This window comes from Zootoca vivipara, chromosome 1 (genome assembly GCF_965207765.1).
Source record: "Zootoca vivipara chromosome 1, rZooViv2.hap1.1, whole genome shotgun sequence".
Lineage (NCBI taxonomy): Eukaryota > Metazoa > Chordata > Lepidosauria > Squamata > Lacertidae > Zootoca > Zootoca vivipara.
In genome coordinates, this window is record NC_142582.1 from 103,923,685 (window position 1) to 103,950,644 (window position 26,960).

General features: G+C 39.4%; 1 protein-coding gene across 3 annotated transcripts; it reads right to left on the reverse strand.

The window, feature by feature from the left end:
* Window positions 1–25,545, reverse strand: SEC23A (SEC23 homolog A, COPII component). 3 transcript variants are annotated; one of them, XM_088672019.1, is made up of 20 exons: window positions 25,416–25,545; window positions 19,016–19,252; window positions 17,476–17,533; window positions 17,075–17,161; window positions 16,100–16,336; window positions 15,708–15,787; window positions 14,892–15,036; window positions 14,390–14,548; window positions 13,513–13,628; window positions 12,411–12,534; window positions 11,347–11,427; window positions 10,121–10,210; window positions 9,014–9,120; window positions 7,874–8,027; window positions 6,653–6,730; window positions 5,555–5,716; window positions 5,213–5,299; window positions 3,761–3,916; window positions 2,632–2,697; window positions 1–1,140 (listed from the first exon to the last, which is right to left on the reverse strand). In XM_088672019.1, exons 2-20 carry the CDS (start codon window positions 19,234–19,236, stop codon window positions 1,051–1,053), a joined length of 2,298 nt encoding a protein of 765 aa, XP_088528145.1. In that variant the 5' UTR covers window positions 19,237–19,252; window positions 25,416–25,545; the 3' UTR covers window positions 1–1,050. The 3 variants fall into 3 exon arrangements, with proteins under 3 accessions (XP_088528145.1, XP_060128832.2, XP_088528151.1); XM_060272849.2 differs by having other exon boundaries at window positions 25,173–25,545; XM_088672025.1 differs by lacking the exon at window positions 25,416–25,545 and adding an exon at window positions 19,646–19,814.
* Window positions 25,546–26,960: the final 1,415 nt, after the last annotated feature.

The following is a 26,960-nucleotide window of genomic DNA, read 5'->3' on the forward strand; positions in this document are numbered from 1 at the left end:
TTCTATACATAAAAACTTTATTATTAAAAAGCAAATATATTTGTTCTCAAGGAAACAAAGCTAAAACTGAGTATTACCAGATTTATTACAATTATGGTGTGTACTGTGTAATACTGCTTCAACAAGAATCATAACCTGCATAATTTATAACAAAACAAAAGCAGAACAAAAAAACAAGCACCACACAATGTCATAACATTATATGGCTATAATAAAATAAGCATACTTTACTTATGGAAATAGGCAGCAATATGTTTTTGTTTATGGTACTATACTATGCGTTTTTCCCTGTGTAGACACTGTGGACAGGTGCAGGACATCAATTTTTCTCCTCTGTTTTGAAAACACCCAGATTTGATAGTGTTTTAATTAAGTGTAGTAATTACAGGCTTTGCCAGAGATTATCCAAATGATTGTCAAATTGTAAACTTTGGATAACAATTGACAATTTTGTTTCAATTTTTGCTTGTTCAACTTCACTTAGAAAATATAGAAAAGATTTCCTAACAAAAAAACAAACAAAAATGAACACTTACTAATCCATCAACAAACAGCTGATTGCAGAAAATAAATAGTTTTCGATTTCAAGAAGTTGGATTTATAGCATTTTATAGTCACTTTCTTTGTTCTTTTCTAGCCAAGAAGAATAAACATGAATATGCCAGAAGGCAAATCATGAAAGCCCATTGCTGACAATAGACTTTTTTTTTACATCATTTAGTGTTTCTGCAGTGCAAGCCAGAATAATAATTTCGACCGTTCAAATATAAAAGATAGTACAAAGTTATAATCAATGGACTAAGACAAATGACAGTAGCGTGGAAACCAAAAAAGCTCCTTCCCCCTCCCGAATTATATCTGTTTGGTTTACTTTTCCAAACTGTAGTTTGTACTTAGGCCTTTGATATGCTCTTTTTCTGAAAACTACACTACTTTAAGATGTAGTTAGGCAGCTTGCAACACATCAGAGCATTTATTTTACAAGTACATCAAATGGAAAATAAAGCTGAAATGTTGATTCAGCTAATCAACATCTGTTGCACTCCACACTTAGGCAGCACTTGATACAGCAAGTTTCTTCAAATGATCCATGAAAACCTGCAAACTGACATCGTCTGTGAGAATGGGTGCTCCAGATTCCTATAAGAAAAGGGAAAGCGTTAGAAAATATGTCAAATCCATTAAGCAAAGCCAAAATGTTCCATGAGAACATGTACTATGAAAATCAGTAAGTCTATTCACTGTAATTAAGTAACTAATATACCTCCACATTTTCCTTTACTAGACAATTAACAGCTGTTCCAATAGGGGCAACAGCAGTCGCAGTCGCAAGGGGGAAAAAATGGGTTATCAATGGCTTCTCCTAACTGGCAACTGTCCCCTCAGCAAATATAGAGAAGACAGGCAGCAGAATGGAACAAAGAAATAAGAAAGAGCGCAGAAAAGCTTCCAAGCACAAGATGAGCAGAAAAAGCAAGAAGAGAGAGACAGGGTTTTATTTATTTTTTACGAATAGGGAAAAGTTGACAAGAGAAGCAAAGCGCAGTAAACACGCACACAGAGGAACCGCAGGAAAGAAATTGAAAATATTGAAAGGAAAAAAACATTTAACTGACAGGCACAGAGAATCGGGAGGAAGGAGCTGTTTCACCAAGGCAGGAGAGAAAAAACTGAGAGGATTCACTCCAATTCTGCTCTCCTGCCTTCCTCATAGCTTGTGACCATTACCCAACCCAGTTAACCCTTCCTTATCCCACTGAAAAACAACTTCTGAACCTGGCATTATTCATTTAGCTGGAACGTAGGAATCTGCCACACAGCACCTCAGATACAGTCATACCTTGGCTGACGAATGCCTTGGAACTCCTATGTTTCGGCTCCCAATCAATCAAAAACCAGAAGTGAGTGTTCCGTTTTTCGAACGATTTTCAGAAGCCGAACATCCAGTGCGGCTTCCACAGCTTTTGATTGGCTGCAGGATGCCACACCTTGGTTTTTGAATGGTTTGGAGAGTCCAACGGACTCCCAGAACACATTCTGTTCGAGAACCAAGGTACCACTGTAATTGGCCCACCTTCCTCAATATTGTCTGCACTGTATAGTCTACATTGTCTACAATGAGTAATAGTGATTCTCCAAGGTTTCAGAAGTATTTTCCTGTGACCTTTTGCATATTAAGCATGTGAACTACAGCCATAGTGCTAGATCCTCCATGAATCTGCTAACCTTTCTTTAAGGTCCAATGGTAATGAATTTCATACAATATAAGCTTTTAGCCTGTCTCCGCTATTCAGTTTCATCAACAAAACTAGCTTTAGTACATTTTTTACTGAGAACAATCTTCACCTCTACTTTCAATATTTTGTATCTTATCAGAACTCCCAGAAGGCGAGAAACACATTGTTTCTAGGTTGCGAGAAATGCTTATTTTGAAGGGCAACAAAAAAGCAACATAGCATTTCCTTAATCTGGATGGCAACTTTTAAAAATACTGTATTGTTTTTGACATTCAAGTTTTAATATTGGTAATCGCTCCCTATCTGATTAACTATCAAATTGCTTTATGAGAGTTAAAGCAGGAAACATTATTTCTATTATCTTAGCTTTTTGGTTAATCCACCTGAAACTTACCTGACCCCAGGCATACATATTATTGTGAGTCTGAGAGGGATTCACTTTAGAAAGCAGAAAACGAGCCTTTAAACAAAAAGAAAATAAAGTTATTCTAAATAATTTTTACAGTCCAACAAGAATAACCACCATGTGACCTGCCATTTGCAGGCTCCCCTGAGGTGCCTGTTATATAGTCTGCATTTAGAGAATCCTAGCTTTTATTTATTTTTAAAGCTTTTAGTTTTTGTATTAAATATTAAAAAGTGCTAAGTGAGCAGCAACAAGGTATAAATGCACACAGCCCTACCACATAAAGTTGGCCTGAGAAGACTGAATGAAGGTGAGCTATGTTCTGGGAGCCTATGCAAACAATAGTAAGGGGGTTGCTGCTTGTCTTGTCTAAATCCCACCAGAAAACGGGGGGGGGGGGAGACTGAGTCATGAACATCTAAACGCAGCTTATATCTTCAGCCCAGCACATGAGCCATCACATGCTCAGTATGCTAGAAGTTGAGTCATAATTCATACCTCTTTCAATTACATGAAACTTGAAAGTTTATTAATGCAAGTCCAATATTGATTTGGCCTGTCTTGCATTTAGCAAGATGATTCCATAAACCAGTGGTTTTCAACAAGTGTGCCATGGCACCCTGGGGTGCCCTGAATGATGGTCAGGGGTGCAGCGGGCAACACTGGCCTCTGTCCCTCTTTCCTTCCCTCTCTTCCTCTTGTGCCCTCTCATGTTTCTGCCTCCCAAAGGCTTGCACAGCTGTTTGTTGCAGCAGCTGTGGCTAAAAACTCCCCAGGCAAATGTTGCCTCTGGGGCTGGCCAGGGGGCGCTTCCCAGGCCCCTATGGGGCAGTGGGAGGAGGCACCTCTCTTTGGGGTGGGGAGGCAGCTCAGAGACCAGGGGTGGCAGCTGCAGCTTTCCAAAGGAGAGGCGAGAGGAGAGGAGGCTGAGGGAACACTCCACAAGGAAGGATGTTTGAAAAGGGGTGAGAGGCTGCCAGCTCTGCAGGCAAGGGGTGACATAACTGGGCTCCTGAGCCCCACAGGGGTGCTGCAGAAAGAATGTAGTTGGTCAAGGGAGCTGTGGACCCCAAAAGATTGAAAACCTCTGCCATAAACTGAAGCAACAATGCTTTACCTGACTGCCTCCATGCTCTGTATCTATGTATCGTGGCATTGGAAATCTGGAATGTAGAATTTCCTGTGCATCATCTGCTGGAGCCTGGAGCAAGTGACGGAAGTTTTCGTACTCTGGCATATCCTGGTAGCCTGACTTGCGCCACTGAGCGATGGTCTATAGAATATTAATTTAACACACATTGTTTTATTCATTCAAACAAGTTTTATATAATCAAAGTTTGAGTAGGAAGCAGTAAGAAATCTTGGGGAACTGGTCAGTCAATTAATGCTTTAGCAGTGATTTAATCACCAGAATTACACTATTGTAATTATATTTTTACCAAGAGCAAATAATAACTGTGATATTCCATTATGTTCTGAATAACAAATGCTCAATAGTTTCTCATTTTTCAAGCAGCAGCTCTGCCACAGCAATCATACATGATACCTAGTGCCATCATCCTCAGTGGAAGTATGCCATACAAGTTGTGTCTCGACTTATGAATTTAATCCATTCCGAAGGCACCTTCGTAGGTCGAAAAATTCGTAAGTCGAAAAGCGCCATTAGAAACGCGATTTCCCATAGGAATGCATTGGAAACGGAAAAATTCATAAGCAGAAGCAACCCCATCTAAAAATTCATAAGTCGAAAAAATGCTATCTAAAACCACTGCGGTTTCCGTTCAGATGTCGAGAAATTTATAAGCATGCGGCCATTTGCCCCATTCGTAAGTCGAAAAATTCGGTTGTCGAGTCATTTGATGTACCACTGTAGTAAGTAGTCATAGAATTGCCTACTTAGTATTATTTGTTAACTGAAATACTTCACAAGAATGTATGTATGTTTACTGGCAATAGCAACTTCCATTACTACAGCAGGTAGCGAAAGTATTAGCTTTCAAGGGCTCAACTTATAAGGATTTTTGTCCATAAGCACTTTCATAGAAAATTCAAGTACCATGATGGCCTTGAGAAGCTACCAATATGGACACATGACAGAGCTCTACCCCAAAAGGCTCTGTGATGGCCTCTGCAATGTTACAGTAAGGTTTCTGAGCCCTCCTCTTCCCAGAAGCAACTCCACATGACAAGCAGCTCCTAAAACTGGACAAAGCATAAGAAATGGCCTCCAATATAGAGCCATTGCCATGTGTGGGTTACAGCCACTAGTCTTAATAAGTACAGTGGTACCTCTACTTACGAATTTAATGCGTTCCGAACACACATTTGTAAGTCAAAAACAATTGTAAGTCGGATCCCATAGGAATGCATTGGGAGAAAAAATTCATAAGCAGAAGCAACCCTATCTAAAAATTCGTAAGTAGAAAAAATCCTATCTAAACCGCATCCAAGATGGCGGACGGAGCTCCATTCGTAAGTAGAAACATTCGTAAGTAGAGTTATTCGTAAGTAGAGGTACCACTGTATGCCCAAATAGTAGGATATGGAAGCCAAAGTGACTTGATCTTACCTCTCCATGATAAATAAGGATCTGGAAAAAGGTGTCCATGAGAAGAATGCGATCAGGCAGAATACTGCTGCTATCTAAAAGAACAGGCTAATATAAAAGGAGAAAAGTGTCTTAACTATATATACAAAACAGATAAATCCATTTCTTAAAATTCAGCTTTCTCCGTTACATTTAGCAAGCCACATAACATGAGGAAACAATTGCTCCCAAAAAATTTCCAGTACAAAACTGCTTTACATTTAATTTAAAGCTTTAATTTATTTTCCCAACAATACACTAATGAGTCTTTTTCATTTTTGAGTTTTCTTTTTACAGCTATTCATACACACTACACCAACACACCTCTGGGGGTCCATTGAAAGAATAGGCATATAGAATTGGCTGGACCATTATAAGGGACTGAGTCAGATCTTGGCGCATGAAATGATGGCGATAGTAGGAACTTTCATCAGGACTGTTGTTGAAGACTTGCAAAAAAGGAGATCTTCTTAAATGAAACATGAACTGCAAAATAAAACAAACCAGAAATTACCCCACTGTTTCTTGTCCACAAACCCAGCTGTGTCAAGAGTAGCAACGTTTCTTTCCAAAAAGATTTGATACTGGTTTATGTCGCTGTGTTTAGTGACATCATCTAGCTTGTCTGGGACATAAAGAATGACAACCTACACATTGGTAGGGTAACAATGCTGATAGCAAGGGAAAGATCAGGTGTTACCTCTGTGGCCAACAAAACGATAGAAAATCACAGGAAAAAAATGTACTTCAATTTTGTCTGTTCATTGGACTGTAGTCTAATGCCTTTGTGAAATGAGGTTTTAGGGCTGCAAGTCCTGTGAAAATTGTTGACATTGCATGTAATTTACAACTTATGATTACTGCACTCTTATACTTGTATGTATGCTAGTGGTATAATATGCCGTTTATGTTTAAAAACTGCACACACTGTTCTTGTAGGTGTTGTATACTTTTTCATTGTGGACCAAAATTCCCCTTGGTGATCTTTTTACAGTTATGATGTTCTACTGAAAAAGGAAAATTCTCAATGAAGGCATAATTTTTAAACATGAAAAATTGTGCTATACTTAACATCACGCTTAGATGTTTATATTTATAGCATGGTTTATATTTATATAAATGCTCTCAAGTGTTTAAATTAATGGCAGTCTTGTGGCCAACTAGAATGATACAGTATTTTTTTAAAGTAGTGATTTAAAAGTCTAAGAAATTCACAACAGCAAAAGGCTTAGAATGAGAAATACTATTCAGTTTTATGTTGTACTGCTTCACAAATCCCAAAATGCTTGAATGAAGCATAACTTTTTTTTAAAAAAAACTGCAAACTATCTAATCAAGGACACTTAGACATCTTACAATAAAGTGAATATAAGCATCATAGTGGATATAGAATGTTCTCTATTTCAATTCATTCATACTCACCTGTGGGTAAAGGGAAAAGGTTTCTGAAAATCTGAAGGAACTTGGATCATCCTTGTGATATTCTCCGAATTTCTGACACTGGATAAATTTTTAAAAGTCTTGTAAGTTTTCCGTGTGACACTTCAAATACTATCATGACATTTTCAGAAATAAATACTTCTACTTTCACTACATTACAAAACAACCTAACTTCACAGAAGTAGCATCGGGAGGCTTCTAAAATTCTGTTCAAGAGTGTCAAGCACATAGTTACATATAACCAAAATGCTTCATTCAATACCAAATGTTTAAGACCCACAGATTTTGTGGAAACATTCACATCAACTTTAACAGTTGGGAAAAACCTTAATGTTTGTATATTATTTTTCGGCTCTCAAAAGAGGGAGGAATACAACTGAGGCTTCCAGACAATTAAGTTTTACTTGAGCAGTATATCTATTGAGAAAAAAAACATGACTTTAAAAATTGTGGAGTGAAGCTTTGAAATGCAAGAGTTAGAGAGGTAACTACAACAAGCAAAACCTTTGGCTTATTTATGTTGGCACTACCCTGTTTCCCCTATTTTAAGACGTAGTCATAAAATAAGCCATAGCAGGATTCTTAAGCATTCAAGGACTATAAGCCATACCCCGAAAATAAGACATAGTGATAGGTGCAGCAGAAATGCCAGCTGCGGCAGGAGAGGGGAAAAATAAGGACCCCCCCCCTGAAAATAAGCCATAGTTTTTTTGTGTGTTTTTTTTAGGAAAAATAAATATAAGACGGTGTCTTATTTCCAGAGAAACACGGTATATAGTACAAAGTAGATCCACTGTGAAAAGCCTTCTTTATCATCCTTCTAATATCTTTCAACAAGTTCCTTTGCAACTTTATACATTGTATATAAGCAAGCCAAATTTACATCTAGCACTAGAAGCACATGGCTTAAAACTATTCAAAATATACATTTCTCAAAATGTAACTATGTATCAGATTGCAGTCTTAGGAACGAACTAGATGTGGCATCATTCACACAATCATCAGTTGCACAAATGTTTGTTTGTTTTTTAAAGTAAATAATAGGAGCGGTAGCCCATTCTGGATCAGGACCTCCATATCTGCTATTTGCACTGGGGGCAGAGAAGGCAGATACAAGTCCCAGGTCCAGTCCTAATCTCTCCCTAAATACAATCTCAGATGGGAGGAGGAATTTTAAATTTTAAAACATTTGTAATGCTTTACCAGTCTAATGAGCTGTCTGTCCAACCACCTAAGAACATCGGGTCCTTCCTCTGTCTCAGCCCTGTACACTGCCAGCCTGGCCATAAGAATGGCAGCCGCCTCCTGGTCAAAAGAAGCAGCGATGTTTTGAATCTGTGTCTGAGCATCAGCCCAACTGCAAAAGAATAGCATTTGTTTACCACACATGTCATCAGAGAGAAGCAAAAACATATCAGTTTAATAACGAACAGCTCCAATCCATGTTGCTCCTCCAAATCAAAACAAAGCTCCCCTACGCAATTAAGAGAAAATAAAATATGCAGGAAGCTCACTATGCAGCAAATACAACAATTCTGTTAGAGCCAATTTAGACATTATGCCAGAAGCAGGCCTTGCAGAATCATCAGCAATTCATGATCCCCTGAAGGAAAGGCATCATATAGCTCTCTGCACACCATGCTCTGAATCATAATCACACACAACCCACCTCCATGGTTGCTAATGTGGTCATGCATTTGTGGAGGTGTAGGAAACTGCAATGATTAGGTATCCAATTCAATTGGCACTGGCTGCCAATCTGCAATCAGGTTAAGTTCAAGGTGCTGGTTCTGCCATATAAAGCCCTATATAACTTGGAATCCAGCTACCTAAAATAACATCTCACCCTTCATATACTCAATCAATCACTGTGCATTCTGCAGTGAGGGCTTCCTGCAGATACTATCTCATCAGGAGATACATCTCCATATAGAAATGGGGCCTCTAGTGTTGGGGCGCCTACTCTTTGGAATTCCCTCCCATTAAATAATAGTTTGCCTTTTCAGCACCTACTGAAAAGCTTCCCTTTCCAAAAAGCATTTCAAGTGGAGAGTTCTTTCCCAGGCCTCAGCTGTACTGGATTTAAGATGTTTTCATTGTTTCTTGTTTATGTGTCTGCTGCCCTGGGCTCCTTCGGAATAAATAAATATTGGCAGATTAACAAGAATCAGGTGCTCTGCTGTGCATGAATCAAAGTGCTTTCCACTGGTGTAAAGTCAGCATTACATACAATGTCAGACCTTACATACATAAGGTCTACCTTCTAAGCAAAATACGGTTTGTTAAACAGTGTGCATGCCACACAAATTTCTAGAATATAACACATGAGAAGTTAAGGCTTACTTTCTGGCAACAGTGGTCACTCTAATTCGTCTCTGTCCACTCGAATGCTGGTACTGAGTCACAAACTGGATTGCACCTCGCCCACCCTGAGGAATTGGAGCATTGTGCTGTTTCGAAGGGTAAATGGTGAAGAGATTAAATCAGAGGACAGAATCACAGGAACATTGTGCAGCATGATCACCACATTAAGAATCTCATCACTGCCACTGTCAATTCTATAATTAGAGGTTATCTGACAGAAGCTACTTTAATAACTGCAATATGCTGTACAAATATGAAAAAATTAAGTCAGTAAGCTTACTGCTTATCTTTAGCTACAATTTAATTCAACACTGGAGCAGCTTCCAAAACAGAGTGCTTTAAGTAGAGAAAATACTATAGGAGATCTACAAATCTGAAGGCAGGACAGGAGCACAGGAGATGAGACACGATAATATGTATATGTATATAGCTACTTAGAGCAGCCAAGTGCTTCACAACCTCAGTATTTCTTACAAACAGCCCTATAAGGTAGACAAGTATTACTACCCTCATATTGCAGATGTGGGCTAAAGGCAGGCAAACTACTAATGACGCACACAGAGTTCATTACACAGGTGAGAACTAAACCAGGGAGTTCCTGGTTTGTTGCTTAATGCCTTATGATACTACAAGCTACAGTAAGTCTCATAAAATGCTCCTAATTAAAATGAGGGAAACTATAATTTGCTTTCCCCCCTCCCCGAGTGGTGAAACACACAACACATAATTCTTGAAAGAAACTACAGTGGTACCTCTGGTTAAGAACTTAATTCGTTCTGGAGGTCCATTCTTAACCTGAAACTGTTCTTAACCTGAGAGCACGATTTCTGTTCTCATCCTGAAGCAAAGTTCTTAACCCAAGGTAGGCCTACTATTTCTGGGTTAGCGGAGTCTGTAACCTGAAGTGTTTGTAACCTGAAGCGTCTGTAAACCGAGGTACCACTGTACTTTTGTAGACCACATCAGCTACTTCCTCACAAGCTCCAATTAAAATGGGGAGGAGGAAGTGGGAATTATGCTTTGTCAACCACCTGCCTCAGAAAAATTATTTAAATATGCACATGTGCTCTTAAAAAATTATCTTACCTGATTAACCACCTCAAAATACAATCCTAGGGTTGTGGTAGGATTAAGTCCACAAATCTTCCACTGACATGTACCTCCTGTTCCTATCTCCTGCAAAAATATTACAAATAATTTTCAGCAAAAGTTACATTTGCTATACACAGCAAATTGTAGGATTTGGGAAAACGTAATGCTGTTTTCAGTAATTCCTATCCCAGTTACTTAGATATAGCAAAATTATATCTTTGTTATAAATGCTTCACTTCTCCCCTCTACTAACATAACAGTTAACATTTTGTTAACATTTTACTGTAACATGAATTTCCACAGACTAGAGTATACTTTGGCTGCATTAAGTAAATAATGCCACCTTATGCTAGTGGAGTAAGCCAAACGACACAATGAGCCACTATACTGGCACTAAGCAAGATATTACTGGTACACATCCAAAGAGCAACAGGATTAGTAGGACAAATGGTGAAGTTTATAATGCTGATATATATAGTGAGCACTGTTGAACCCGGGAGGCACCACAAGAGGTACAATACATAAATAAATAAGCCTATATGTAAGGTGCTTATCGCTACCTAGAGCTTTATACTCCTCAACAATATATTCACTACTTTGGAAATTGAGTGGCTAGTGAAATAAACACACACACACACACACACACACACACACACACACACACACACACACGGTAGGATTCAGTGGAAGCCCTGCACAAGGACTTATCCTTGTACAACAGGGCTTTTCCTTCACATCGCTCTGTGCAAACATGAAATTGTCTCTAGGGGAATCGGGAGAACCCCTAGAACGGCACATAGGGGTGAGGAGGGGGATTGTTCCTTCAGGCAAGCCAAAATGCTTTCCCTGTCAGAACAATCACCTTAGTGTGACATTGAATTACTCACACACAGAGTGGTATAGTGTAATTGCAATATGATACCCACTAATGCTTAGTCACATCAGAAAAAGCTGGATCTACTGCATTTTTATGTAACAGGTGTAAGGGTTGGATTCAAACGGTATCAACTGTTCTAAACCATCTGACAGTCACACAATTCACTGCTCACCTGGCCTGAAGGGAAAAAAGTCAAAACTATTGTAAAATCGTGCCTTTGAAAATGGCAACATGCTAATAAGATTTTACACAAGATTTTACTACATAATTTCTATAGCATTTTGTGTGTGAAAAGTGAGAAAGGCACAGATTGTATAAGTGATTTACAGGTTAGTCAACTTACATTTTCTGATACGCAAGGCCCTTTAGAATTGAGAGATACACAAGGTCCAATAGCTCCAGATACCTTTATTTCTCTTGAAGTCTACACAGATTTAAGAGCAAAATAAAAGAAGAACAAATGATTATTCCTGCAGAATGTAGGATAATCTTTTATCTTGGCAGTCTGAGCTTACAAATCTCCTTTACTAGTAAACAGCAGTGCTAACAAAGGTCTGAACAGTCATTCTATTCAGAATGGAGCAGAAACTAGACAGCTTTTCTTTTAGTAAAAATGGTTTCTATGAGACTGCACTGTGGGTAAGTATGTAGAGAACTGCAGCCTTACACAACTCACTGGATCAACTAAAAGTACTCCTTGCGCTAAAAGGACTTATGAGACTTCATTCCTCTAGTTTGTAGAAGCCTATACACTTTAACTTTACATCTCCTTTACAAGTCAGATCTAGAACAAGCATTGGTGGCAGAGATGAGGAATCATATCTCAGAACAGGCACCTGACCCAGAGTACCCTCAAAGTTCCTTAGAGTCCCACAGTTCCATACAGGTGAACATATGGAGTTGTTTTATAAAAATGTCATCCAGCTCAGTATTGTCTACTCTGACTTGCTGTCTACTTGCTGTCTACCAGCAAGAAGAAATGTTATAGGAATTGCACCTTTATGCAACAGAGAAATATTTCTGTTGACGATTCAGTATGTATTGTGAGTGGAATCTAAATATCATATCAACAGATTACAAGATGTTAGAGTAAGCTGTTGTCTGCAAAGGTACAGGAAAGATACCTAGTTGCTTATCTTGTAAGTCAAGGGTAGGAATTCATAACAGTTTTGCCAAGCATTGAATGCTGGATCACAGCCACACTAAATTCCAGTGCTTATTTTCACTGTAAAATAAAATACTACGACCCCAACGCTAAAGGTTTAAACTAAAATGCTGACTGAACAATTGCTACTGTACTAGCAATAATAATACCTTAGTGCAATAGTTTAATTAGTTGTAAACAAATGCGATGGAATAACAACACAAGACGTTTAAAAATATTTATAGTAAAATTCCAAATCTTACTTTGATTTCTAAGGTACCTCCAAATCCCATCTTGAATTGCCCCTGTGCATCTTTGGTAAACACACGCTGAAAGGTTTGTTTGAACAGGGATGTATTGAAAGAGTCTCCCATTACCATGTAACCCCTACATGCGAAAAAATGAATAATCAAGTCAAACAATATATGAAAAATGTGAAAGAGCAGTTATAATGGAATCTGGAACTGCCCTAAGTCATCACACTCTAGGCTGCTACCACAAGTTCACCTGTGAAGATTTATGCTCCACTCCTGCCGTCCCATATTTCCTTGTGATATTGCAGATCTATATGCCATGTTTAGAAGTGCCCATCACAAGGCACTCATGGAAGCACTGCAGTACAGTATTAGTTTATATGCCTCGGCTTCCCCTCCCTGCCCACAGCTCATCCCTGAAGAGGCATAAAGTAGTAATAAAAAATGGAAAGCAGCACTGAGGGCCCAGTGGCCATCCCTAAACAATTTATTTCACAAACAGACCATTTTAAACATATTGATGTAGCTCCTGAGAAGCACTGGCAGAATTTGAATAGGTCTGCTCCAAGTAAGACTTAATTGGATATCACCCATTGATTTTGCGGGGTGTGCCTTTCATGCTTGCAGCACACCATAGTGTAGTAGATTATGGATGTTAGGGAAGGAGAAGAAAGAAAACATTGGTGCTTGACAAAGGACAAGAGGTTAGATTTGATTTGATGATACTTTCCAGCACTATCATCCTACAATAGTGCTTCTGTGGCAGCAGCATTTAACTTTCTCAGTAGAGAGAAAACTCTGCTCCCCAGAATAGTATTATGCACAGTATTAATAGCTGTGTGGTGCAAAATATTTAAACAGGAGAAATGAATATATTGCAATTAAGAGGACCAGTCAAAGAGTATTGCTTTCTGACGTGAAAACTCATTTTAATCTATATTTTCATGATTGAAAAAGATTAATTGTAGTGACAACTTTGCTCACACAGACACAATCATGCAAACATATGCAAGTCCACTTGACTTCCAATATATAGCTTTTCTCTTAACTACACAAGAACACTGTTTCTGCATATAGCCTCTTTTACATTGCTGTAAAACATAACACATACCCAGTGTAGTTAGGACAGCACTTCATCTCCAGAAGACCAGTCTGATCTAATGCACATGCGTAGATGTCAATAACGTGACCGGTTGTAGCAGCGTGATTTGCCAAAGCTTCAAAATGCTAGAGACACAAATGTAAACATAACTTTTACTAAACAATGCAGGTCAAACTTTCCACATTTTACATTAAAGCTTCAAATATTATTCAGAAGATGGAGTGTATTTGCCAAATTATATTCTTTTCAGATGCTATACAAGACTAGATAAGTATTTAAAACAGAAATATGTTTTAATTCATAATTGTTCTGATTTTGTATAAACCAAAATAGCTACCTTTATTTTGGCCGGGGGGGGGGGGGAATTCCGGACCACAGATGCAGCTTGAACAAGATGAAGCGTAACTGCATCAAGGAGCAGCCCCAAGCCCTGTATCTGATACTTTAGGGGGAATGTTGTGACCTCATCGAGAATGTAACACTTTTTCCTAGTTCAACTTCCTATCCATCACCAATCTTATCTGGATTAAACTTTATTCCATTGGCATGATGGCTGTCACTACACTGTGGTTTTGAAGGGAAGGAAGACATATAATCACACTGCAGTTTCAAGAGATGCTACATGAAGTATTGGAGGGGTGGAGAATTTCATGCTATTATCCCCACAATCCTATATGTTCCATTATGCTTATGTCACCCTTTGTCAAGGCAAGCCCACAAAATATCCCTCCAAGGTACCAGTTTGTTTTTGAGGGGTATAACTCAGGCTCTAAAAGTTGGGGTTTGTTTAGTTTTAGAAAATATGCAATCACTGAATAAATTATGTGCAGATCTCACATTACTTTACTTACATTCCAAATAATTTAATTACAGAATTAATTCTTACCTTAGTACCCTTTTTTACATATTTGGCATTGTCTTTTTCAATGTCATGCCAAGACCTTATAGGCACCTTAAGTTCATCTCCTACAACCATCCCAGGTCCCTGTGTAGCCGGTCCGCCAATAAACATCATTATTCGGGCACCAGTGTTAGGAAAGGTACACTGTGGGATAATAAATGTTTTTAAGTCAGAAAGCAAAAAGATGTGTTTCAAAGACATATTGTGATGATATTCGGAACTGCTGATTGAGGTTAATGTTATAAGGTCAATGTTGAGACCTATCTAACCAAGTTATTTAGTATTTGCACTATAGTACCTCACTTTTCTGCAACGGCAAAAAAAAACAGCTGAACAGGAAAAGCTTCAGGAAAGTCTGTTTGCAATTGGAGGAAACAACCTTCAGCATTTTCCCAATTTCAAATCTAATTCACATTGCTTTAACTCATTCAGGTAACCCAGATAAGGGCAGTGAACTTTCAGATGTGCATAAATGAGAACTTGTTACCTCTAGCAGTCCTACAGCTATGGAAAGTGCCACTCCAGAAGACCGCAAAGGTCTTTTCCCTTGGGGAACAGGCCAAGGATCACGTTGCAGTTCATCCAAAAGATCAGTGAGATTCATGTCAATTTTCTGGACCGGCTGTAAGAACCTGGAGACAAGAAAAACATTAAGTTAAAGAGAGGTTTCCCTTGATTGCACAAGCTTTCAAATGATTCTAGACCATTTCTATATTTGCAAAGTATTGACCTACAATCATAGTGTTATAAATACAAATTTAATTTTGTTATAAATTTAATGTTACATGAGTGGTATCCAACTAAGTAATACTTGGAGTAGACCTACCAAAATCAACTGACTTAAGTTAGTTCATGCTTGATGTCTCCCCGTGTTTTTATATTATGTTGGAAGCTACTTATTATTATTATTATTATTATTATTATTATTATTATTCATGACTAACTTACAGGTTAAGCCCGTTGATTTCAGTGCTTCTATCCAAAGTATGACTTAAGTTGGCAACTGATTTACTTTCATTGTGAGTCACCCAGAAAGCTTGTTATTGGGTGGCTAAGTAAATGAATTAATGAATAGGATTTGGCACAAACTAAGGTTTGCATCTTGAGTACACTTGTTTGCAAGAGAGAAAGTGGGGAACAGGGATTGACCTCAGTATCTTACATTTTAACATTTTTTATTCATCTATTTATTATTATGCTTATAACTCACTTTTCCTCCAAGGACTCTTATACTGCAAAATTACAAAGCAGGGCTTACTGTAAAACAATTTAGTACATTATTATTCGTAATAAAAACAAATACCTGTTTGATGGTGGTGGCTGCTGAGCTTGAGGGCCACGACCCACTTGTGCAACATTCATTTTTGTAAGTCCTAACATTTCCTGTGAGTATATTTAACATAATAAAGTTTGAATATAGTTACATATTCAGCATATAAACAGCAATAACATTTTGAAGAAAATTAAGAAATATTTCTTATTTATTTATACCGTGTCTTTTTAATTAAAAAAATCTTACTTTTTTAAAAAAGTTTAGAAACATCTTTATAATATTGATTTTCTCATTTTACACACTGAAAATGTTTACTTAATTCCTTAACTGTTCAGTAAGGCAGATTTTTTTTACTTCCATCTTCAAAGACAGAGCAGCTCCAAAACTGGAAATACCATTTTTAATATTAATTTTATATTTACCTGAAGCTGTTTTGCAGTCAGATCCTTTGTGCCTCTGAAGACATAACTTTTGTAAATCCCCTCACAGCCAAGCTCATGAACTTGCACCATTCTCCCAAAAGTAATAAGTCCAACCAAAGCAGTTGGAGGTAGAAGACTTAATGACATTTGCATGGATTCCTTCAAAGCTTGCAAGTCTTCATCTTCCATACACGTGTCAACAACATAAAGAAATATCAAAGGCATCTGAGGTCCACGCTTTAAGAAAAAGTGAACAATATTGCAGCATTAACATTACTTCAAAAAGTCAGGAACAGCCTTGTTGTAACTATCCCAAAACTATATCTGATCAAATGCTTTTTTGTGAATACTCATGCAAAACTGGCTTCAACATGGTTGTATCCATTTTACAGTCCTAAATAAAAACACATGAATCTCTCTAACACTATGCAAAGTGGCATGCACTAACTTGGGCAGACATATGTGCATCCTGTGTTATTTAAATCTGTATTGCTATATTGCACTCAGTTCAGTTCAGCACTCAGTTCAGTTGAAACAAACGTGTAAGCTGAAGAACTGGCTCAATGGTGGCTGAAACATATTTAGGATGTCTCCCTTAACTACCCATGCTCCTCCTACTTAGGTTACATAGGCTTTAGGCTACACCACCTGAGAGAAAGCCAAATATTCGGGAAAGCATGACTACAGCTGACTCTTATGTCAAATCTACACGCATATAAAAAACACTGTGAAAATGCTTTTTAAAAAAACATTTTTAAAAAATGTTTAAAAACATTTTGAAAAATACATTGAATTTTGCATAGCTCACTGTCTCCATCTAGTATCACATTTGCATATTACACTTTACAACACATTAAAAATGTTTTATTTGCCTCTGTATATCTGAGTCCTTGTCCAAACTCCACATATTGGAGACCATCACAATGGCTACTTTCCTGACCCAAGAATCCCAAATATTTTAATCATGGTATTTACCTGTACTACATATTCAATGCTAGAAAACTGAGGTAAGAGTTCTGCAGGCTGGTTCATCTCAGAGATGCCTGCATATGTAGGAGGAAACTGTAGGAGAAAAGGAATCCCATCAAATGAAAAATTCAAACACAAAACACTTTGAAGCATAAATTTATATACCAGTCAGCCTTTCCTAACCTGGTGCCCTCCAAGTGCTTTAGAGAATAACTCTCAACATCCCTGACATATGGCCACAATATGTGGGGCTGTTAAGAGTTGAAGCCCAAAATATCTGCAGAGCAACAAGCTGGAAAGGGTTTATCTATACTAGTCTTTTCCACCCCACCCCCACCCTTTCCATGTTAATATTACTACCACTCATATCTCAATCTTAAAATGCATTCACTTGAAAGTTCTCTTACCTGATTTCTCTGGTAACAAAAATTGCAAGCCCATAGTTTTGCTCGGTAATCCACTTGGCTACAAAAATAAATTTTAAAGTGTTTTAATAGACAAATTATGAATGCAAGTCAGATACTTTGCGGTTTCATGCTTAAACATGAGCACAGGTAATACAGCATAGTATCTAACACTGTCACTTAGCAAGAATGTGAAGGGAAGCAAATTTTGGCCATTCCCCTCCTCCAAGCAGCTCCCAACACACACCTTAAATCTGTTCCTGATGTAGCAGGGGCTGGAGAGGCAGAGGAAGGATAGCTGAAAACTGCATCTTTCCCCATTCTTCCGACAGAAGCTTTATTGTCAGGTGACTGAGACTGTTGGTCAATGGTCAACCCACAAACTTTAGTCTCATCATTTATTCTGATCAAAGCTAGTTATCAAAACTCTGACCCTTTGGAATATTTTTGCTTTGTCTTAACTCCTTCCTGATACCGTAAGTTGTGTTTGGTACTGCTTTTTATTTGATTACTGTTAAATTTATCATTTTAGTGTGTTACAATTATTGTAAATTACTTTACACTAGCTGGGAAAAGTATAAATATTCAGGGAAATAAAATTAGAGTTGTGTCTTGCCATACACCATAACAAAAGGCAGAACAATTACATTAAAGAATCTGGTTGGCCGTGTGACTACAAGTTAGTTAAGCAGTGAGTGGCTGATAATATTGCAGAAGCAAAGTGGCATCAGTGTTACCTTTATTTTGGTATTTATTGTTTTTGGCATGTCACCAAATGTAGAAATTTCAGGGATACCTTTTCTGTTAACGGTATGCAGCACAGCACATTAAAAAAAAATTGCAGATCTGTACATGGCAAGACCACATATGAAGCATCACATAGAAGCTCTGTGTGCACATGAGGCAGTATGATTTCAATTAATTTATCCACGAGAAAACAGCTTCAGTACAGAATCATACATTATAAGTACGGTATGTCTTTAAAGTCTTGTTAAAATCAACAGGACTTGCTTTAAAAAAGATCTTGTGGGAATAAGGTATTACGACCCTTGAAAAAAATACTACAAAATAAGAACTGGTTTTATTATACTTTTTGGCCATTTCCCCCCCTAACTGCAGTCATGGATAACTTTATGGAGCAAGAAAAATTATGTAGATAAGCCATGGTCACAGATACTGTCAACTTTAGAAATGCACTTTGGAAAGTATCCAAATCATACTCCAAACAAACTCATTGAAATCAATGAAGTTACTTAAGTCAATTGATTTCAGTAGGTCTACTCCAAGCATGACTGAAGCTGGATATCACCCATAATGAGCTGCACTTCAGATATCTTTTATGTGCTGTGCATAATTTTGTATTGATTTGTGAGGGTGTTTTTTTTAATGCCCAAAATACTATTTGTAACATTTTTTATAGTGAAGGACAGAAAATAAATTTGTCTTTCAAACTTCCGAACATATACGACAGATAAAATACTTTTTAAACAATAATAAAGTACTAATATCCATGCAAAGTTTAAATTTCTTTATCTGAAATTACCATAATGGATTTAGAACAGCTCGGCAGGTAGTTCTGCTGCACAGGACTGGCTCATACTGAATGGGAGGCAAGTCAGACCGCTCTTTCAATGGTGTAAACAGAGCGGCCACAGGAACCACCATCCTTGTAGCCTCAAGACGACTGGAAGGCCATACATTCCAGCTGAATCGAACGCCATCCCTGTCTTCATTCTGCTGAATGAACTCGAGGAAGGTTGTCATCACTGCGTTCTTATTTCTGAAACAGAAGCACACATTAATTGATACAAGCATCTGAATGGGCATTACAGAGCACCTCCAAGTTACCTGCATTACTAGCCATCTTGAAACACATAAGAGTAAAGTACATTTTTCACGGAACTACATGCAAGGGGGGGGGGACTAGGAGACTGTTGCATTTGGATAGTGGACAGTCTACAGTATTGCCAGTGCACTTATAAAAAAAAAAGAGATAACATATATACATCTCTCAAGAAGCTGTAACATTGCAGCAATATAAAGTGTCAGCTCAGAAGTACACTGACCTGCAAAGTAACTTTGATTTGAGAAATGTTATCCAAGAGACTATCACAATGATTACCACACTCCCATTCATTTCAAAACAGTGTGCACAGGGGAAGGGTTCATTCACCTCTTAAGTTCTTTAACTAGCAAGTTCAGACTGGTACTCTGCAATACACACCACCATATGTGGTTGCTACAGATTGCTGTATTATTCAAAGCTTGGTAAACACATCAGATATGGCAGCAGCTCAGCAGTGCAGTCACCATGGCACACCACTCACATTGGACAAATTGAGCTGCAAAGAAAGTATCCAGTATAATACAACAGTTCTGTATTATCACACCAACAAACCTTTTTTCGTTTTAAATATGACCAACCAGACTTGCACACTAGAAGAGCAATACAGAGCCGGGGGGGGGGGGGGAGCAAGACAAAATAGTGAACCTATTCTAGAGCTACCAAGCTCAGCAACAGCCACGTCTTCAGTAAAATGTATCCTGGGTCTGTGGCAGCCCCTAAATTGTGAAACTCCCTCCCCCACAGAGGTGTGCCTAGCATCTTCACTGTTCAGCTTGCCCTGTATGCTGGAGATACAACTCCTAACTATGGCCTTTGACAATTAAGGTGTTTTGTTTTGCGGGACCCACCTCTTTTATTGAATTTATATTTTTCTATTCCACTTTTAATTGTTTTACTTTTTGAGTGGAAAAAATATTATATGGTTGTAACCTGCCCTGGGATCTTATAGTGAAGGGTGAGTAAGAAATCTTATAAACAGCCTGATTTATATTTGTTATTTTAATACCAAACTCCTGTCAACAGTTTGTAACAGCTGGAATGGTAGGAACACAAACTAGCAGCTGTCACTATGAAAAGACTTAAGCAGTAGAACCACCAAACTGAAAATATCTTCCTTACTAAAGGAGAGCATACATAGCATTGCAGCTCAATTATTCCATGTGGCTTTGTATATGTAAAGCCAAGGTTTTCTTTGTTAGAATTCGAAAGCTGAATGCCAAAATACTTTCTATTGTACATGTATGGTTTCATTGTAGGTGTGTAATTTTATTGTAAGCTGCTGTGCAGGTTCTACAGATCAAGCAATAAATAAATAAAAGCACCACATGCAAGTATCAATGTTGCAAGTGGACTATTGAGGGAGTGACATAGATGGGAAGATAATACAACAAAAACCTACCCTGGGCACATCTATATTGCACAATGCATTTTTATCATACTGGTTGCGCTGGCATGCAACAGTACACAATGGGCTCCCCTCTCCTCTTCCAGTGCAGCCACAAGAGTGGAAACCTTCGTCTCCATTTTCAACTAACTGCAGTAACTCATTATGTCTTGACCTGGACAAACCATGATTAGTGTTAACTCTGTTTACTGAAAGAAGTTTGAACCATGGTCAATAATGATTGATCTCAGGATCCTACTCCAGAATGAATTCCAAAATCAAAAAATGATATTACCCACAAAATTTGTTTAGTCGTTTAATCGTGTCCGACTCTTCGTGACCCCATGGACCATAGCACGCCAGGCAGTCCTGTCTTCCACTGCCTCCCGCAGTTTGGTCAAACTCATGTTCGTAGCTTCGAGAACACTGTCCAACCATCTCATCCTCTGTCGTCCCCTTCTCCTAGTGCCCTCAATCTTTCCCAGCATCAGGGTCTTTTCCAGGGAGTCTTCTCTTCTCATGAGGTGGCCAAAGTATTGGAGCTTCAGCTTCAGGATCTGTCCTTCCAGTGAGCACTCAGGGCTGATTTCCTTCAGAATGGATAGGTTTGATCTTCTTGCAGTCCATGGGACTCTCAAGAGTCTCCTCCAGCGCCATAATTCAAAAGCATCAATTCTTCAATTCAAAAGCATCAACCCACAAAATACCTTCCACTTATTGCAGCAGCTGTAGCTTCAGTACACTGGGGGGGGGAACCTCAAGCTTCAATTTATGTGTTTCTAATAGCTTGCATTATCCAGCTGTACTGAACAAGTCTGCATCAATAAACTTTTGAAACTTGCAGGTTTCAACAGCAGGTTGCCAAGCAGTACAAAGTGATGCTGAAAGTTTTGGGGGGGAGGGGGCAAGGAGAGAGCAGAATCTCTGCTGAAGTTACAGAGCTTACCAGTGCAGCCCCTGCAATTATACGCAGCCAGCTCCCTGAAACTCTGCTTTTAATGAATAGCTCTTATTTTACTGCTGTCATTGACAGAATTACCCCGGCCGAAGCCCATGCAAAAAAGCACAACGCTGTGTTATCAAAAGGTGCATGGAGAGAAGTTGAATAACTTAGCAAAATGTTGAAAATTCAGAGAGCAATAAATCAAGCAAGAGGTGGGGAGAGGTGGTGTTCAGGTCTTCCCTTGTCTGCCTCAAACCCACCGCAGACCCAATTCCCAATGTACATAAACAAAAATCCCAAGGGGAAACGCCTCTTTCAGGGGCGGGGGGTTTGAATATGAGAAACAGTGAGAAGGAAAACAATTGAACATTCTCTGTGCCCCTCCCCACCACTTCTCTACTCTTCACACTTTCCTCCAAACAAGAATTTATTTAATGGGGGGAAAAGTGTCAGGACTCTGATTTTGAGTATTTTCATACAATGTGTACTTGGCTCTTTGCCACCAAAATTTGCAATCAGTATCATAATGAAGGAACTAAAGCAATACCTGCCCTACCTACAGATTTACAGTTGAACTCTGCACTTCCAAAGACATGCATATACCGTAGCCAGCTATAAGAATATACAGGCATTTGTTTGGGTACTTCACTGAGCTCCATGTAAACGTGCTTGTGTCAAGCACAAGCAAACTAAATAACTGTGAGCAGAATGACTCTTCCCTTCTCCACTCCATGTTGCTCTCAATAACAGATTTAGGGGGGACTCTCAGGACAGATTTAGGAGGTGGGAGGGGGAGTCCCATTGCGTAAGCTGAAGTCATTCCCTTCACACAATTATTTAACTGAATACCATCCACTAACTATCCGTGAGATAAGGACCTTGGGATGAAATGCTTCCACTTTTTTAAAGCCACTGCACCTTGTTTTATTACATGCTTACACATACTACAAAGACCAAGGTACACACAACGTGTTGATTAAAACAGACGTCTTCAGACTTTTCAGATCTGAAACTCACCTTTAACCCCTGTTTATAATACAAGACACAAACTTAACGCGTTTATTATACTGGTGTTAAGTATCTTCCCCTCTCCCTTATTTTATTTTCTTAAAGTATGGGGGGAGGGAATGATAGCAATGTCAGCAGTACAACCCCTTTTATATTGTTTGTGGGTTCTAATCCACCAGTTAAAGACCAATGGATGAAAATATGCCTACCTCTCAATACATCATAGCTGATGTTACAAAGCTTATGCATACAGTTTGGCTCATAAAACCTGATCTGGGAAAAGGAATTTATCCCATCTTCTTCCTTTATTTTTGCCTTCCAAACACGAATTACAGCCTAAAACACTTGGCACAACACAACCTATTTCCTTGTAAAGTTGTACCAATTTTAGTGGAATTTACTTCCAAGTAAGTTTGCCCAGAACTGTGATGCTCATCATAAAAGTACTCCAAACCTTACACAAACATATAGTATATACAGCATATCTAAAAACAAGTTATAATCCAGCATAAGACCCCTAAGCAAGTTTAAACAGAAGTAGATCCCAGTGAGTTAAATGGGACTCACTCCTTAGTAAATGAGCTTACCAGTAATATCGTAGCCCTAAGTATGCTTACGCACCAACATGATTTTAAATACCTACCTCTTCGTTCAACTGAGATTATTAGCTCCCTAAAATATAACTTGTAAAATTAATTTCCTGAACTTCAACAAAATCTCCATACCTAACATTCAGAAAAACTTTTTGGTGTGTACAGAGACAGTTTGCTGGTTATGACTGACATACCCCTATATGGTTTGGATCCAGGCTAGCTGAATAATTGTATCTCCCTTTATGGGCCTTGACATCTTCTTTATCTTGGCTCTACCACCTTCACAAGTACCGGTACCTTTGTTGAGGACATGAGAGAAGGTCTTGTCAGTGGCTGCTCCCACCTTGTGGAAGGCTTCACCAACCTTCCTCTTCCTTTCACCAACCTTCCTCTTTCTTTCACCAGCAGGAAAGCACTTTTTTTGTTCCAGCAGGCCCTTGGCCATCAACTAGCTGTTCTGGAAGGGTCTCCCGAGAGTGGATGTGGTACAATTCTTTGTGCTTTAAAATGGTTTTAAGCATTTTCAGTGCCGCTTATATAGGGCTACTTGCTTGGCTGATTTTAATATTTATTTCTAATTTGTGTTTTTAATTTGTGTTGTAAGCTGCCTTGGGATCTTCACTGGGAGAAAGGTGGAATATAGAATAAATAAATACCCCACATTTATAAAACTTTTAAATTAAAGTTTCTAAATAAACCAATAGAAGCTGTCAGAAGGCTGAAATGAGCTGCACTGAATGTATGTTTAATATCATGCTGCATGTCTGTTTATGGCAGATGATATGACCTGTGAAGTGAATCACTTTCAAAAGAGAATGTACAGTGCTACATATATTCAGCCCTCCCTTGGAAGATAATCTCCAATGCTATTGCAACATATATATTAAATCCAGGAAAACATATGATTACAAATAAAGCTCTTGGGAGAGAGAGCTTGTTTTTCTGAAAACCCTGGAGGATTATCAATGGAGGCTTCTTGTATTATAGAAAGAAACTGTGTGACTTTTTCTAAGATCTGTTCTTGCTACTACTAATAATTTGTTTGCATTATTTGTGCCAAATACTGCCAGTTTTGCAGTGTGGGAACACAGTGTACACATTGCTCAGACAACAGAATCCTCTGGCACCTTAAGCATTAACCAATGTTTTGTGGCATTAACGTTGGTGGGCCAGAGGCAATTGGTCAGCCACATGAAGAGGAACTCCATTCATTCCTGATATTCTAAACGAAGAAAAACCATTGAGCGAAGAACCAAAGCAACAATGTATTAGCAAATGTTTACCTATTTCATCAGTTTGATGGGGGGTTTTTTGTCTTTAAAACTGTACATTACAGTTGGATTTAAGGACCGAAATACACTGCTATGTAGCACAATTCCTGCTCCCTCTTTATGATCCCTACTTTCCCCTTCATCTTTACATCTCTGTGTACATCACCCTGCTTCATTTCTTACGCACCCCCTCTTTTATTTCCCATCTATCCAGATGATTAAGAGCAGCACTATCTCTTTCCTAACCGCACAGGAAAGGGGCTACTTTTACAGGGTTTCTAAGTTGGGCATAAGGTCCTAGTTCAGGCCGCTGACTCCTCTCCTCAGCAAAGTACAGCTGTGAAATCCCAATACAGGAATCCCTTATAGGTAACCTAACGCTGCCCAAACACACACACTTCACCCACAGTACAGCCCCTCACCTATAGAAGAGGGCGAGGGAGGATGAGGGACGCTCGTCCTGGACTGGGGGCGAACGGAAGAGAGAAATGAGGGGGGCAGTTATATATTAAAAATATGTATTTTATAGTCACAATTACGGAGGAGAAGGGAGCGGTGATCACGGGAGAACCCACCCTGAATTCTAGGTTTGGGGGGGCGGGGAAGGTATGGGAGAAAACAAGCATTCTGTCGCTGAACCCTCGCTACGACTTACCTCAGCCTACAAGTCAACAGGAGAGGCTTTGGGGGGTCTTTTGGGGGGGGGTCCCCCGACAGGCACCAAAGCGCCCGGGAGTCAGAAGGAGCGTCTCTCCCGCTGCGTGCGCTCCCAACGCCGAGTCGGTAAGCGGCTCTCCGGCGGGACTTGCTCTTGTGCCACTTCGGCCTCCCCTCCTCCTCCTCCTCGGAAAGTGGCGCAGCCCTTCCCTCCTTCGCCCAGCCCCTCGCTTCAACCCACCTGCGTCGCGCTCAGCCAGTGGAGCAGCCGCCTCCGCCGCTCGCTTCAGCCTCTCCTCGCACGGGAACCCAGCAGCCTGAGCGGTGCCGACGCAACCAACATGGCTGATGGGGGAAGCCGGTGCCACGTCAAAAGGGGCAAGGAGCGCGCATTGCGAGGCACAGCCCGGAGAGAGGCGGGGTCTCGGGTCCCGCCTCCACCGCAAGGCGGCGAATGAGAGCGCGGCGGAGAAAGATGAAGCCCCGCCTACGGCTCAGGCGGCGGCGGCGGCGGCTGGGGAAGCGAGACGAAGCTGGTTTTGGCGAGGCGCTTTGGTCCGAGCCTTGTCATCACCAAGCCGCAAGCGTCTTCTTTATTTCAACGTTTGCTGAAAACTTTTCTGCGCCGCCAGGATCACACAGACTGTGAATAAAAACCTTCCTCTTCTCCCACCCCACCCCCAGTAGTTTGCTGGCGATCTGAAAATGTGTGGTTTTTTGTACAGTATATATATTTTTTGCGAATTGCAAAAAATAAAATAAAATAAATTCTGTTGATTTTTCTGTTGATGAAACGGTGGCATACAAAGTGTTCCGTAAATAAAAAGCGAATACGGCGCTTAAAATCTTCCTGATGCTGCTAGGTTAAAGGAGCACCTGTAGAGAGAGTGTTTCACAATAAACACGTTTTACTATATTGGAAAGGTTCCTTCTTTTCCCAGTGCAGGAAAGAACTGGACAGGCCTGTTACTGGTTCGAAGAAGAAGAAGAAGAAGAAGAAGAAGAAGAAGAAGAAGAAGAAGAAGAAGAAGAAGAAGAAGAAGAAGAAGAAGAAGAAGAAGAAGAAGAAGAAGAAGAAGAAGAAGAAGAAGAAGAAGAAGAAGAAGAAGAAGTCAGCCCTATGCCTGACTTGTACCGGGGTCTTGAACATAGTGCTGCCTCCTCCTTTCCTGACAGCTGTTCCGTATATACGGTACTGATATGTTCAACAGGTGCAGCATTTCTTGTCATAAAGCTGCCATGACTGGGAAAGCAGTGTCTGGATCTGATTTCTCTCCCAGAACATACTGTATCCCATTTTAGGTGACCTTGGCCTCTTTCAGAAAAGGAGACAGCAACATTTTATGAATGTAGCCACTTTCCCATGGAAAACACAAATTACATGGTGGGGTAATTCCTGCCTTTTCAGTGCAATGGATGAGCCTCACCCTGCAAAAGCCACCTTCATGGTTATCATGGTATCTCCCCTGCTAGGTAACGTCATATACAGAACCATTTTTATTGGAGTCAAATAAATAATTTGTTGAAAACAGTAGCTTGTCAGAGGCAGCCTAAATAAACAGAAGACTTTGGTAACGTTTGTCCCTGAGGAAGACATTTTGCTGAAACATCTTGGGCAGTGTATTTCTTTTTAGCTCTTGTCAAACACAATATCATCACATAAATGGTAAAGCACTACGCTAGTTATAATAAATGGTTTATAATCCTGGTTACTATAATTGATTGTTCCATGCAGAGTCACTGAGTTTTTAAAGAGGAGCGTGCTGAATCCATGGCAAGTGGAGGC

Coding starts and splice junctions, on each gene's coding strand:
- SEC23A (XM_088672019.1), bottom strand. CDS start 19,236: ATGACAACCTTCCTCGAGTTCATTCAGCAGAATGAAGACAGGGATGGC. Junction 12,535..13,512: donor TGCTGTCCTAACTACACTGG/GTATGTGTTATG, acceptor TTTCGCATGTAG/GGGTTACATGGTAATGGGAG. Junction 5,300..5,554: donor CTTTCAATGGACCCCCAGAG/GTGTGTTGGTGT, acceptor CTTTTATATTAG/CCTGTTCTTTTAGATAGCAG.